This window comes from Pempheris klunzingeri, chromosome 4, assembly GCF_042242105.1.
Source record: "Pempheris klunzingeri isolate RE-2024b chromosome 4, fPemKlu1.hap1, whole genome shotgun sequence".
Taxonomy (NCBI): Eukaryota; Metazoa; Chordata; class Actinopteri; order Acropomatiformes; family Pempheridae; genus Pempheris; species Pempheris klunzingeri.
The window spans coordinates 20980435-20996766 of record NC_092015.1 but is presented as its reverse complement, the minus strand read 5'-3'; the positions used below and the strand labels follow the sequence as shown (position 1 = coordinate 20996766).

The window sequence follows — 16332 nt, the reverse complement described above, 5'->3', positions numbered from 1 at the left end:
CTATAATACCAGTCAAATCATGTTGTGATTTCTTAATTAGATGATGTACTGTGGAGAAAATTAGACAAAAAGCAATACTGTTTGTTCAAATATTGTTTGATAAGACATAAAAAAGTTAACAGAAAGCTTATCACTTGTAAAAGCCATAGATTCTGGAGCCTATCCACTTTTTGTGCTTTTTAGCTAAATTCCTAAACTGAAATTTTAACTAAAAAGACTGAAGTATGTAGTAAACATCTTCACCTACCAATATGGGAGGAGCTCTGAATCGTGGAAATAACGTCAGAAACTGTGTAGAATTATCTTCTTCTTGAATCAGCTGCCATCTTGAAAAGCTTGTAAAATTGCCTAAGCCACATTGTCTTGTGACTTAGGCAAAATAAAACTGCCTAAGTCACACTCTTGACATAGGCAATTATACTAAAGGGGTAGAATGGCATGATCTGTTTAACTGAGGATGTAGGCAATTTTACCAGAGGTGGCCAGCATCATGAGGAGATGATTTAGGCAAAAAAATCATTTTTGTAAAAAAATGACTTAGGCAATTATTTTAAGAGGGTGACGATTTGCAAGTGCAGAAAACAACTTTAAGTAGAGTAAATAGACTGCTCACAAACTCCTGAGTTATCTCTGACTGATGAATTAGACAAAACAGATTAAGAGTTGGTTTTCAGTCATCTAGTGGTGCACACATCAGCAGTGTTGCAGCGTTAATATTTGATGTTTCTGTCCTTCTTAGTATCTAAGCTCAGAACCGTCTGTCCTCTGACAGACAGACTTCTCTGGCAAACAGGTTTTTTTGTATTGGAAAAGATCAGATTAATATATTGTATATGCCTTGGTGTCGAGTTGGTTTTGGGAGAGAAAAGAAAAGAAATCCTGCCAGTGTCATGAGATCAGCCTAAATGAAATTCAAAGGTTGAAAGGCATTGCTGGATTCTAGTCACATTGCTGAGATCTGTTTCATTTCATTTGTTCCAAGCTAAATCTCCAAACAGGTTCTGCAACAGAAACAAGTGGAATGACTTTCCATTTATTTAAAAGGGGAAAGGTTTTACTCAGCATAGCCACTGTCCTACTATTTGTCATCCCATGTGCCTCAGACAGAACATCATATTGTAAGCATGTAATTGATTAGTTTTTTTACTGAGTCCAGTAGTACAGTATTTTCCTACAGTATACAGCATAGGATATGAGAAAAGCCGAGGACTATGGTTCACCTTTTAAGGACTGATGAAAGATACCCTCTATGAGGAAGCCCAGAGTCTGAAATCATTCCTTTCACTATTCTCTATACAGACAGTCAATAGGTTCCTCCAAAATTATCAATCATAATCATTTTTCATTTTACAGTTTACATTTTAATGGCCAGCTGCATTAAAGAATGTATAGACCTCTCATTTGAACTTCTACGCACAATCACTATAGTTATGTAATTCATGCTGAAGCAACATTAAATGCTGAAAACAGAGTTTTCTATATGAATGATAGATGAAGTAACCATATACATATATATCCACATAATACATGTGGTAATGGTAATATAAATAGAGTTGATGAGGTACAGTAAACATAGTAGGGTGGAGTAAATCTGCTTCTGCGTCCCAATCCTGAAGAGACGCCACTTTAATAAAAACCTCAGAGCCCCAGGGCGTCTTTCTGCACGCTGCAACCCAACAGTGCATTTCCAGCTTCCACACACTCTGTCACACGCGATGCTGGAAAACACAAAACAAGTCATCAGTGAGACACTCAGTGTGGGCAAACAGCTGATTTTAACCAGCACACACTGTTACAAACAACAGATCAGCACTTATTACTGTGGTTATTACCATTCTGAGCACGGAGCCATGACACAGCCTTCATGGCCAGAAGCTCCCACTCTTCCTGAGCATCCATCTTGAAACCATGAAGCCAGATCAGAGCCAGACTAGTGGCCCACACTTCCTGGTTCACCTAATTCACCAAATCAAAGAAACAGAAATGTACCAAAAGTAGGAGTGCAGATTGAAGGCCAAAGTTCACGAGACATTTATCTTACTCCGACATGTGAGGGGCCACTGTTAGATGTGACTTTCTATATATCTGCATTTGTTTTGGTCTAATTTTGTTTCATGTTTTGTTATTTCTCCTTTTCATATGCAACGCTCTTTATGAATTCTGTTACCATTTATTATCATTTATGATTATAACTTAAATAGAATCTATAAAGTTGTACTCATATATTTGACAGTGACCCACCGACGCAGGTTTTGAGTTTTCCACCTCCTCGCTGGTCTTTCCCAGCACAGCAGCCAGAGCTGGATCCAGAACCCAGCAGCCGGACGCCTTCTGGAGGGACACCAGCTGTAGGAGGGGGTCTGTGGGTGGCTTCCTGGGATTCATTCCTGCAGCCACTGCTGTGGATTCAGAGTCAGACAGTCACAGATGCATACTGTGAGATCCAAGGTTTATATGAATGTGTAGGATCTTCTTCACAGACCGTTTAACCTGTCTGTGAATCAGTGAGATGGAGAAAAGACATTCAACATGCTACTTGTTTGCTTACCAGGGGTCTGAGAGGAGGCACTCTGACCACCCTTGAAGTAGCTGCCAATTCTGCTGAAAGCTGTTGTTGGGGAAGAGATTTCAAGCAAATCATTAGGATCTTATTGTTCTTGTTTGTTTGTATTGTAGTGTGTTATGTTTGGTATTGTTCTCGTGAAAAGTACCAAAAATAGTTACGCGAATGAAGACAGCAGAGCTAGTGTGAGAAGTTCAAAGCCTTTCTGACCTCAGAGCAGCTGACCAATCAATCGCAGCACGAAGGAGCTGTGAATGCCACTTTATCAGTTTTGTGAAGTTACAGAGAAGAAGCTATTCGATCATCTAGCAAGAATTTCTGAAGAACACGGAAGGCTGTGCGGCTGTAACGCTCATTCTAATTCAACTTAATTGTGAGATGGATCAACACAAAAAGAACAAACTGACAATGTGTCTCCACAGATCTACTTGGGCACAGCAGTGAACCTCACCCTGAACCTCACCCTGAACCTCACCCTGAACCTCATCCTGAACCTCACCCTGAACACCTCCGTCACACAGGGCTGCGTACGCTTGCACATGACTCTTACAGTTGAACTCAAAATCATTCAACCCCCATCACAAATTAGGTGTACTTGACCAAAACAAACAGAGAAAGGGACAGACGGACTGACCAGCCGGCACACTCATCTAAATTATTAAAAAATTAAAACATAAGAAATACTAAGAAATCTCTATTAATAATGTTGTACGGAGTCCACCACTTTGACTTTTGTCAACTGTTGACTTTTTAAATGACATTTCATTATAGCAACAAGAAATCTTAAAAAAGAGGAAAACCGTTACCTGATCTTAGTTTCTTCTTTGCAGACGTTTCTGAAAATGTTGACAGAAATGTTTTTAAGCGTACGGGAATCCACCACTTTTTACACAGCTGCTCCGAAACATTAGCGACCTTTTGAATTACTTTTTGACATTGCAACAAGTGATCTAAAAAAGAGGGAAACCTTTACCTGAATTAGTTTTTTTCTTTGCAGACATCACTGAAAAGTTTGAGAGAAAAGGCAGAAAGCAACAACGTGAAGAACTTTGAAATATTCTGATAAATAAAAGCATAAAACAGCCAAGTAACTCGTGCAAAGTTCTTATGAATAACACATGAATGAAAATCTAATTTTGTTCTTACCAAAGAAAGGAATTATTATATTGTCTTATATGTTCTGTGTTGTTGTGTATGTTCAAAAAAACAATTCAACATTTACTACGTACCAGTCGACTTAGCGCATAACGTGTCATTGGAACCATCCAGACTGTACTCACGCAAATACAAGGCTTTGAGATAAAGGAAGAAAAACAGAGTAGAACATTCAATGTAGAGGACTGTGAAAAGAAAAACTGTTAACCAGTAAACCTCAGCTTCTTCTTTCTGGATTTGTTTTTGCTAGTAATTTAATCTTTTCTTTATTTAACATTCTTCTAAAGCATGACCGGCCCACTGTTTAACATATTTAGGCTCCACTAAACCCAAATATAATGTCATTGTCGTGTCAAGTACATCATTACTGGGTTTTTGTTTATAGAAATATTAAAACTAGGTTCAAAGAACAATTCAACTTTGATTATGTACCAGTGCGTCGATCAATGTCACTGAAATCCGCTGAAGAGTTCACACACTGACCTAATTTGAGATAAAAGAAAGGAAAAAGAGAGTAGAGCATTTAATCCAGATTATATAGGAGTTAGTAAACAAAAACTAATAACCAGTAAACCACATGTTCTTCATCTAAGGCCGAATTGGACATTAAAAAACTGCAAAAACAGAAACATTTTATTTGACGTTTACCTAAAGCCTTACTGCCCCAATGTCATTCTTGCAAGAGAAATTCATTTTTTTGTGGTATCATATTGTCTTATACAGTATGTGTAGCATTGCTGTGTTTTGCTGTATTCAGAAATACAAAAGCTACATCCAAAAAACAATTCAACTTTTATTACATACCAGTGTTATATTATTCTCACTGAAATCTGCCAGATTATACTGATTCGAACCTAATTTGAATTTAAAAAGGCAAAGAGAGTAGAACATTAAATCCAGAGGACTGTATGGGAATTAGTAAACAAAAGCTTGGTGCAACGCGCGAACTTGAAGCCTTGAATATAAAAGAAATTATTGTAGTATTATGAGCCAGATCATTTTGCATTCACAGGCTCACATTTGGATCCATTTTCTAAGCAAAAGATCTCCTGGTCTAGAGCACAGCTATCAAAATTAAGATGCGCTGAAAGATGGCTGGGTGAAGTCAAGTTAAATGGCTTGTTGCCCTGGGACCAGACAAAGCAGATGTCTGACACTTCAATTGTAAAGGAAACCACAGTTGAATTTAGAAATAAACAAGCTTCTGAGCTGATGTGAACAGGTCTCATTGGAATGAATGGGCTGCCATGTCTACCATGGAGGTAGCAATCTATGGACACTATGTATAATGTTTTATGAAATCCATACTTATTCTTAAGAAAGCACCAGTATCAGTCTACCTAAGAAGAATATATACAGTATATATAAAGAATATAAAGTGTGTACCACTGAAACAAAACAGATACCTTCATCACTGTACGAACAGTCATCACATTCTTCCAAACTGCTGGCAACTGTTACAATGACAAAAGCAAATCAAAATATTTTATGGTCCAAATTAAATCCAGTGGATCTCAGGACACAACACCTGGGGACACCTGCTGAACTCATACTACACAAATAAGCATGAAATCAGTCAAATCTGACCTGTTTACTGAATAGTTTACTGTTTATGTATATTTTATGTACTGTATATTTTATGGTCCGAACTAAAATGAATCAAGTAACTCCTGCTTGATTTTTTCTGTAATAAAACCACTTCAGTTATTGTATTTATAAATCACTGCAAAGACAAGGGTGGCAACAAGACATGGGCTCCCATATACATCACAGTAGTGGTGAAATGTCTGAACATGAACATTTGCATTCAGTGGATGTTTAAATTCTCTGGTGTGTGTTCAGAAAGCCACTGAACCTTTCACTCACGCATCGATGCACCACGAGGAGCCATCCTCTGTAAGTCTATAAAACATACAGGATATAAAACAGAGAACATTAGCTGGGGTGAATATGTGCTGTTCTATGTTGTTCTTCTCATTTAACCATGCAAATAAACATACATCCAAAGATAAACTATTCCTATAAAAATTAGGAGGCAATATATAATAGTATCGCAGCTACTAAATTTCGGGCAGCTTCACCCATCCTCTCCCTCCTTCAGCCGTTCCGGTGAAAGTGTAATTAAAAAAACAAGATGGCGAATTTCGTTCAATATATTCAGAGTTTCATTCCATATATATAATTTCCTAAACGGCTTGCCATATATATATATGTATATATATATATATATATATATATATAAAACAATATAAAGTGTGTACCACTAAAACAAAACAGATACCTTCATCACTGCACAACTCACCACAGGCATATTCTATAGTCCGAATTAAAATGAATCAAGATGAACTAAAATGAATCAAGTAACTCCTGCTAGATTTTTTTCTGGAATAAAACCACTTCAGTTATTGTATTTATAAATCACTGCAAAGACAAGGGTGGCAACAAGACATGGGCTCCCATATACATCACAGTAGTAGTGAAATGTCTGAACGTGAACATTTGCATTCAGTGGATGTTTAAATTCTCTGGTGTGTGTTCAGAAAGCCACTGAACCTTTCACTCACGCATCGATGCATGATTACGAGTCATCCTCTGTAAGCCTATAAAACATACAGGATATAAAACAGAGAACATTAGCTGGGGTGAATATGTGCTGTTCTATGTTGTTCTTCTCATTTAACCATGCAAATAAACATACATCCAAAGATAAACTATTCCTATAAAAATTAGGAGGCAAACTTTAACTTTTTGAAATGTTTTTGCACATTTTATGTTTTCATTAAGCAGCGCCAGCAGCGAGATGACAGCAAATGAGTGCACAGCACCCCAAATATGAATCTTATCTAAGGCAGCTTAGGGCACAATGTGAAGACACCTGCTGAATTATTTCACAAATAAGCCTGAAATCTGTATGGAAAAGCTGACTATAGAAAATAGTTACTAATGTTTATTTGTTCTGGAGTGCTATCATTCAGTTATTGTATTTATAAAGCACTGCACCACGCAAAAAGATGACGGCAGAGAAGAAGAATGGCCACGAGAAATAGGTTCGCATACACATTACAGTAGTGCTGACTAGGCGAATGGCTGAACACTGAAAACACTGGATGTAGAAAAGAACCCAGTGTGAGGTCAAAAAGCCAATGAACCTGTTACTCACCCATTTGAGGAGTGCTCGTATAAGAATTAGTCATCACCCCACATAACACTGAGATAAAAAGAGAGAAGGATTTTAAATAAAGGTCATTGGCCAGAGCAAAAATATCAAACAATACACTTAAAAATAAACAGAACTGATCATTATTAGCTAAATTTGTATGTATTGGGTATTATTGTTAGTGTGATTATTATTATTTGACAACATTACAGTAAACAGAGCATGCCCATCCCACTTAGTTCACCAGCAGAACCACAGCAACACGTGACAGTCACATCACATTTCTTTTGATGTTAACAGAAACATCACCATAGTTTTAAAATTTGAAATGAAGAAGACATACTGTCTATCAAAATGTTTTTTTTTCTATCATATGAACTGGTAATAAGTCATTGTCTTAAAAAAAAAGCAACGTGTGCACACTAGTTGAACTGGACAGGTTTCCTGCTTCTTAATTTTCTCTTGGAAAAACACACTTACTGGGTGTTGGAATATTTCTTCGCGCCAGAGGTCCTTTAATCGCTTCGCCATCACCTTTGTTGACAGCAACAAAGGCAGTGAAGGTACTGCTCACTCCTGACTGGACACTGAGCTCCACCACCTTCTCCTTCACTCTTTTGTTCTCTCTCTCCTCCGTCTCCAGGGAGCGGATCAGAGTGCGAGCAGCCAACCTGTGGACTGTTAGTCTGCAGACAGGAGAGAGGTGGATTTTACCATTCATAAGCATGAATGCGAATGAGCGCTCTATCTCGAACCAATCCTGTTAAAAGTCTATAAAGATATAAAATGACTTCTTTAAATGATGGACATTTGAAGAAAAGAAGATAAATGAAAGCCCATGTGGTGACAAATGCTGAAAACTAGCATTAGTCTGTACATTGAATACTCTTTCTTTTTTATCCAATTGCACAAATGGAAATGAAATTAATTTGCAAAAGGATTCTATTTCTATGACCCAGTTTCTTTGTAATAAAGTTGTCAGGAGATGAGTTACACATAAATGTGGAATGGATACTATTGATTGCAAACGTGTGAATGTGCTGCCTAAAGGTTAAGCAGACTGAAACTGAATTATCCCTTTTAACCACACATACAACCTAAATACAGTCAGTATAATGAAGTCAGTATCTCATCTCGTGTCCCTCTGCTGTCTGTTTACCCAGTGTCTCCTGCAGGTTTGAGACCAAAGTGGAGCTGGTCCTTAGAGGGATGACCAGCCAGGCTGTACTTGACCGTCACGCAGCCCTCTGCTGCCTCTGAACTCTGAGAAAGCATTACAGTGACAGTGTTACAACCCTGTAGCATCTAAGGATGAAGCTGACGTAATCAGGCAATCATTGCCGCTTGATTTTTAGCGGAAAGTTAGAAAAATACAATCTGTCTGTTTAACACAATTTAGCATTGAGCAGAATCACAGGGAAAGGGTGAGGTCTGTGGGTGCCGCCAAACCATAAAACAAAGACAACAAAAAGCCCATCTGTAAAGCTGCAGCTGACACCAGTTAGAACAAACAACACAAAAACCTAAATAAATACTCTATCCTTACTAAGCATACTTTTAGCAGCCACCCATAAGGCCTATAAGTGTGATTCTGAACAAACAAAAAACTAGGTGTGGACTAGGTGTGGCGCAAAACAGTGAAAGACCTAAAGCCACAGGTCTCTAGTGCTTTTAACAAGTTACCATGTACACAGAAAAAGAAGAAAACTGACCACTGTTACTTCACTATAAGATGCTGCTGCTCCTACCTGTCCACTGAGCTGGGCATACATCAGTGATCTTTGACCTTGGAAGATCGCTGTGATTGGTGGAGAGAGGACGGTGACAGAGACTCCCTTTGGCACATCCCATGTGATGGAGACGTCCTCCACCGCCGGCTGCAGGGCAAATCTCAGCGACTGCATCACCTGATGAGTAAAAACATGTATAGGAGAGGCTCTGGGTTTTCACTGAATGTATTTACTTAGATATATTTTCAAATTTCCATTTTTTAATTCAAGTTTTTATAAAGCCTGTTATGTCTTACTTTGGGCTGCATCCTGTCGGTCCCTGTGATGAACTGAGCGTGACCCCCTCCTTCCTTGGCCAACCCATTGATAAGAGCAGAGCTGGCCCCCTCCCCAATCCCAAAAGAGAAACACCTGCAATACAGCAGTTCAGTTTTTAACCCACACAGAACTAGAACATTAGAACGTGGGACATATTCTGGGTTTTTGTTGTGTTTTTGTAGTTTCACCTGTGGGAACCTGAATTCTTCTTCACCAGATCTAGAACCTGTTTGGTGTTGGTCACCTCTCCGTCGGTAAAGACAAACAGCTGGGGAGGAGAGTTCACATAGCATTCAAAGTTACACAACATCCCGCCCCTACAAACATGCAGCATGTGTTGAAAGTCAAATTCTTGAGAAGTCCATTTTCTGAGAGCTCTTTCAGTGACACATGTGGGTTTAAGGAAGGTGTGGTGAGTACAAGCGTCATAGATACCGGTTTGGTGGAGACTGTACTTGGAACGGTGTAAGTGGAACAGTAGGAGCTATTGAGTGGCTCAATCTGGGCGTTTTTAAGGCTTTGTACAGGATTCTAACCCTGATCTATTTCCAATCCTTTACTGGTTTTCTCTGAATAAGCTAGCTGTCAAACCGTTTCCGTGCTCCATTAGAAGATTGGAGCTACAAAGTAGGATGAGCAAGTGAACCACAGAGCACACAGTTGGCAGCAGTTGGTGTCACAATTGAAACATTTCAGTGGAGAAGAATGCTAAGAATGGACTATATACTGTGCTGTTTAGGAATAATTAAAGCAAATTTTATTAAAAACAAGCTCACACTAATCAGCAGATGCTAAATATTACAGTGTTTGGACTTGGATCAGTGGTAAAAGAAAAAAAAAGGTGATTGGGACATTTTCAGGCATTTTAATGGTGCAAGCGCAACGAACGGTGCAAAACATTAGATTGTGTTCGTACTGTAGGGACTGTCTGTGTGGGTGCAGTGAGTGATCATTAGCCCTTCAGCTAGTCATCGACTTCTCTGAACGGGTTGATTGTTTGTTGAGATATTAAAAGGTTCAAATCATGTCATCCTGCTAATTTGATATCAATAATAAATCCACATAATAACCAGTAAACACAGCTGCCACCCTTTTGTAGGCTGATGCAGAATTTGCACAATAATTGAATATAAACAACAACTATTTCGTTTCATACTCATAATTGTATCATGATTGGTGTGAGAGGATGTAAGAATAGCACGACTTCTCACGAGAAAAGCTAATAAGAAGGCCATGGAATAATAAAGCAGCGTGATCTGGCATCTGCAGCATACAATGGCAGAACAGAGCTAAAGCCAACCAGTCTGATGTGTGTACTGGAAGAATCACCCATTAAGGTCTAGATGGGCACATACTGATTTCCTGCTTCCAGCTATAATTGCGTTAAACCTTCATTTAGATGCTAATTCTTCCTTGTTACTATGCCTGAGAGGGGAGCGTAGCTTGAAGGGATGCTATGGGGCTTGTGGGCGCGCCACTTGCTACACTATATGTAAGGGTGGGGTGCTTTTTACTTTGGAATGTCGCCTATATGGTGGGGGAGGAGCTAGAATTGGTGCCAAAGGTGGAGAAGCGCATAGATATGAAGTAGTTGGGCTCAAAACTATGCATAGCACTGGATTTGAAATGGCTTGCTTGATCTGGTGACTTACCTAGCCACAGTGATAGATTTGAATATGAGGTGTGTCAAATACTTATTTTACCAAGGAATTTACCAATTAATTCATTAAAAATCCTACAATGTGATTTCCTGGATTCTTTCCCCCCATTCTGTCTCTCATAGTTGAAGAGTACCTATGATCTCTCATCTTTTTAAGTGGGAGAACTTGCACAATTGGTGGCTGACTAAATACTTTTTTGCCCCACTGTATGTCTGGGACGAGCAGCTAAAGGAGAAGAAAGCTACCTACATGAAATTAGTCTGTGTGTGTGTGTGAAGTCTTTGTTGCTGCCCATTTCCTCCAAATATTTAGTTTGCCTTATACTGCTTAACTTGAGTGAACTTCCCACCTTTGTACTGCTACCGCCGTGCTAGACACAAAATTAGCAGGCGGGCAAAGCTAGTTTAGTCAGGAAAATATTACACTATGTGAGCATTGTTCTTTTACAAAAACAAAGAGCCCCAGTGTTGACTTGGTATTGGTATGTGTGTGTGTGTGTGTGTGTGTTACTTGTCTTGGTTGACTGGGGATGCACGGCTGGCAGTAAATATGTTTGAGGGCCTCAAGGATCTCTGTTCCTCCCAGATCAGCACCCATCTCCTTAACTTTCTTCAGAGCCTCTTCCATGGTCTCCTGGCTGTACTCCACACTCTTACTGCCATCACACAAATACACGAACACATTCGATCATTAAAACTAAAGAAAGGAACAAATCTGTTGGACTGAGTGAAATGACAGAGTTACTTACGGGAAGATGTGCTCATATCTGGAGCCAAAGCTGTAGATATTGAAGTAGCAGCCCATTGGTAAACTCTTCAGCAGGAGCAGCAGAGTGTCCTGAAGGGAAGAGAGAAAAGACAGTGAAGGTCACAGTCTGAGAGGAACACTATGGATGATTTTATGAGAGAATTAACACACACTGATTACCCTGGCACTGCCGATGCGAGTTTCTTGCTGCTTGCTGTTATTAGTAGCACAATCCATACTTCCAGATCGATCCAATAAGAACACAAACTCTCCACATGAGGCCACTGAAGACATCACAGCCTGGGGGAACTCAGGGTACAGGCTCACCATCACTACTGGATCACCCATCAGAGTGCCTGAAACACAGGGAGGGACAGAAAAACGTCCACAAATAAGCTTTTTATTACTTATTCGGTCATACTTAAAATGTAAATACGACATAACATCAGTTTGAAAGTAATGAGTAACAGCTTCCCTAACGTGCTCTCACCAGGCTTGGCTGAGGCCTGTCCTGCCTCCACCACAGCAGTGGGCTGGTGGGCGTCTTTGTAGTAAATCAGCAGTTCAACATCTCGGTCAAACTTGTGTCCTGCAGCCAACTTCACCTGCAGTCCACAAATATAAAGAAAGTCATTTATCACATCAATACAGAGGAAGAACCACACTCAGCAGACACTCTAGCTCTGACTCTGCCTACCGTGGCCTGGGTTTGTTCTGGGTTGAGGTACTGGAGAGGCTCCAGAGAAGAGCTGGACTCTACTTTAGAGACTGGATGAGGAGAGGACACTTGGGCAGAGAAAGACAGACTGTAGGGCACCAGAGAGGCTGGAACAGAGGTCACCTGGACACTGGCACCTTCACCACCTGCAAACATCATGAGACAGATTAGGAATTCCAAGAAATATTACATAATGAATGGAAATATTACACAATGGAGTGGTCAAATGTAGGAGTTGAACACTTCACAGATGATGGAATTTGAAAGTACAGCAATTAATAAGAGAACATAGCATTATGTAAATGAAGTTTATTGTCCAGTAAATACACAAATATTGTCATGTTGTGTTTCTTTTGTTTTCATTTACAGTACCAGTCAAACGTTTAGACACACCTTCTCATTCAATGTTCTTTCTTTATTTTCACCATTTTCCACATTGTAGATTCACTGAAGATGTTGAAATTGTGATGGAACGCATATGGAATAATGTAGTATAAAAGTTTTGAAAAAAACAAGAATACGTTTTATATTTTAGATCCCTGAACGTGCTTCGAGGACAGCTTTGCACACTCTTGGCATTCTCTCAGGCAGCTTCATGAGGTAGTCATGGCAGAGTGAAGGAAAAGCAGCCATCATCAAAGCAAAAGGTTGCTCTTCAATATCAATAGGAATAAAGAAAAACCATTGAATGAGAAGGTGTGTCCAAACTTTTGACTGGTACTGTATGCACACTACTACTTGCTTTCTTTTAGATATTATTTATTTTTCAGTTGCTAGTCTTTTCATTGTAAGCTGACTGTAATTTTAATGCTTTTACGGCTTTTCCTACTTAGTAGTGATAACATGAAACAAAATGAGTGAATTTCTGTGAGCATCCTGACCATTTCCACTGTGTTCTGACAGTCCTCCACACAATCTTAGTGGCCACTGTTGGCACTGAAAGATTAAGCCCTTCATCCTCTTGTTAAAACCCTATGGACTCTGTATGGAAGCAAACACTAAAGGTGTGTTCAGACAGAAAGCGAATCAAAATCTTTGCATGGTGTCATTTGACCGTTTTTTTTTTCACCCCAAACAGCCAATGTCCCAAATGTACAGACATCATCTATAAGCCAGCTGGCAACAGGCACATCGACAGTTTGTGGGCAAGTTTCTTCCTTTCCGTTGATTTTGTATGTAATCATGCTGCTTTGTGTTCCATCTGAACACACAGTGACAGTCAGTGTTAACACACTACAACCATCTTTTTTTGTTGGAATTTTCTTTCTAGTGATCCAGCAGTCTCTTCCATGTAATAACCAAACACTTTTATTTTCACCAGTATATCGTTACACACTGGCATGTGAATGTTGCATGAAGACCCTCTGTATGGACAGGTGTGGTGTGCACTAAGCTGAAGTTGAAAGCCTCCTGATGAAAGTGTTGCCTGCTTCTCCTGGTGAAAACTCCACAAGGCATTTGTAAGTGGAATAATAAGGAATAACAAGGTTAACTAATATCAGCCTACACCTAATCTCAGCCTCAAACATCCCACATTGTTGGCATCTACCTGTCAGCACAAATAGCAGAGAGACTGTTTCCAGCCAGTAAAATGAGGTTTGTGGTGTGCACTAAGCTAAAAAAGTGCTGGCTGCTTCTCCTACCCTGAGGCTGGTAGCGAGGGTTGAGCACAGCAGGCAGACTAAACCTCAGCCCCTCGTCGGCCTGCACAGCCAGCTCAGTGACGTACTCCAGCCTGATGGAGGCGCTCTCTCCTGGAGGCAGACTGCCCACACTCAGAGAGAATACATCAGGACTCTGCTCGCTCTCCTCCAACAGGAAGGCCTGCTGACCGGAGCTCAGAGCGTCATCATACTCCTCTCGGGCCTGGAGCACAGACACAGATGACACATGGGAGTAACATTCACTGTGTTTTTCACCCTCCATTGTAGCGACTGAGGCTTTTCCTGTCCATCCAACCCACCTGCTGCTTCTCCTTCACCTCGGCTACAATCTGCTTCTGTCCAATCTGAGCACTGAAGTGACAGACAGCAGCATCTCCAGGCAGAGGGAAGACAAAAACAGCCTCTAGTGGTTTGTCCTCCTTGTTCTCATAGTTCAGAGTGGAGACCACCGTAGCCACATGGTCCTTCACCTCCAGCTCCACCTGGATGCCCTGCAGAGGAACTGACCGCAAACACAGTAAAGTCCTCAACATTTAGAAATGGTTAACAAAACTGATTAAATTCAACCATTGTGTCTATTTAAGTCACAAATATCCTTCCTTCCCTCCTTAGTCATGAAAATGTGATTAGAAAAGCTCCTTTGCTGCCTCCCTGCGGCCCAAACACACACTTACATAGAGACATATCTGCACACCTACACACACACACACACACACACACACACACACTCAAGCTAATAAGACGCAGTAAAAAGTACGCAGTCAGCCCTGCTACTGTTGATCTCACAGCTTCGTGCAGCTCTGTACCTGGTTCCTTCTGCTCAGTTAGAAGACCACAGCGGTTCATCTTGGCACCTTCAACAGACAACAACCGCAGAGATTTACACTTGCTAAATCTACTTGTATATAAGTGTCATCTAAATAATGTGTCATGCTTATTAGTCCACAAATCACCCAAATATTACACATTATTATTGTTATTAGCATTATAACTATTCAAAATGTACAATCTCGTTAAATGGGTTAGACCATTTTGAATGGTGAACCTTTAACTAATGTGTGAAGCTCGCCCCTCCCCAGTAAACACAAACGCCCGGGGATCATTTCTCAGCAAGCACAAATCATTGGTATAGATATAAAATACATCACCTGCGTTTTAAAGGAGAGCCAGGTCACAGTGACATGGGTCTAGTACTGAAAATAGCTGTGACACACTTTCTATTATTTATTTCACAGTTTCTCTTTTATCCTTTTTTTATTAGAAGGCTGAAGCCCTCTCCAATAACCTCTGTATAGTCCCTAAATGTCACTGGACCCTCGTCAGTATTTCCAGCAATCTCTTATTTCTTTCTTCTTATTCATTCATTTATTTATTTATTTATAGGAACATGTTTCCAGTAATCCACGTATCTCTGAACTCTCTCTGACCGTAACTTCCGGGGGGGTTTTCCACTGTTTGCTTCTTGTCTCTATATTTATTGTAAGCCTGATACTCAACGTCAGAAACGACGCGCTCTTCATGGGGCGAGGACTCATTCCCAGTCAGAAGCGTCAGAAAGAGGAAGTGCCTACCTTTGAGGAGAGGATTTATGACAGCTGGAGGCTGTTTGCTCCGACAAATCTGAGGAGTAAAGTCCAGAGTTTATGGCACAGGAGCAGGGAAGCCGGCTTCACATCAGCGCACCTCCTCTGTTGCGTCTGTGGGGTGCGCTTGATTCACGTCAAGGCGTCGGGTGGGAGGAGCGCTGTTTCTCTTTGCAAGTGCAGAAAACAACTTTAAGTAGAGTAAATAGACTGCTCACAAACTCCTGAGTTATCTCTGACTGATGAATTAGACAAAACAGATTAAGAGTTGGTTTTCAGTCATCTAGTGGTGCACACATCAGCAGTGTTGCAGCGTTAATATTTGATGTTTCTGTCCTTCTTAGTATCTAAGCTCAGAACCGTCTGTCCTCTGACTGACAGACTTCTCTGGCAAACAGGTTTTTTTGTATTGGAAAAGATCAGATTAATATATCGTATATGCCTTGGTGTCGAGTTGGTTTTGGGAGAGAAAAGAAAAGAAATCCTGCCAGTGTCATGAGATTTCAAAGGTTGAAAGGCATTGCTGGATTCTAGTCACATTGCTGAGATCTGTTTCATTTCATTTGTTCCAAGCTAAATCTCCACACAGGTTCTGCAACAGAAACAAGTGGAATGACTTTCCATTTATTTAAAAGGGGAAAGGTTTTACTCAGCATAGCCACTGTCCTACTATTTGTCATCCCATGTGCCTCAGACAGAACATCATATTGTAAGCATGTAATTGATTAGTTTTTTTACTGAGTCCAGTAGTACAGTATTTTCCTACAGTATACAGCATAGGATATGAGAAAAGCCGAGGACTATGGTTCACCTTTTAAGGACTGATGAAAGATACCCTCTATGAGGAAGCCCAGAGTCTGAAATCATTCCTTTCACTATTCTCCATACAGACAGTCAATAGGTTCCTCCAAAATTATCAATCATAATCATTTTTCATTTTACAGTTAACATTTTAATGGCCAGCTGCATTAAAGAATGTATAGACCTCTCATTTGAACTTCTACGCACAATCACTATAGTTATGTAATTCATGCTG

General features: G+C 40.1%; 1 protein-coding gene across 1 annotated transcript; it reads right to left on the bottom strand.

The window, feature by feature from the left end:
- Nucleotides 1–1017: 1017 nt before the first annotated feature.
- Nucleotides 1018–15435, bottom strand: LOC139199708 (von Willebrand factor A domain-containing protein 5A-like). Its single transcript, XM_070828819.1, has 26 exons — nucleotides 15285–15435; nucleotides 14520–14567; nucleotides 14013–14215; nucleotides 13693–13915; nucleotides 12029–12195; nucleotides 11822–11936; nucleotides 11512–11687; nucleotides 11333–11421; nucleotides 11095–11239; nucleotides 9112–9191; nucleotides 8902–9016; nucleotides 8624–8782; nucleotides 8035–8138; nucleotides 7356–7561; nucleotides 6879–6926; nucleotides 6283–6318; nucleotides 5585–5620; nucleotides 5125–5172; nucleotides 4151–4201; nucleotides 3793–3855; nucleotides 3537–3566; nucleotides 3370–3399; nucleotides 2549–2608; nucleotides 2242–2399; nucleotides 1833–1956; nucleotides 1018–1718 (listed from the first exon to the last, which is right to left on the bottom strand). The coding sequence occupies exons 2-26, from the start codon at nucleotides 14557–14559 to the stop codon at nucleotides 1639–1641; spliced, it is 2586 nt and encodes an 861-aa protein (XP_070684920.1). The 5' UTR covers nucleotides 14560–14567; nucleotides 15285–15435; the 3' UTR covers nucleotides 1018–1638.
- Nucleotides 15436–16332: the final 897 nt, after the last annotated feature.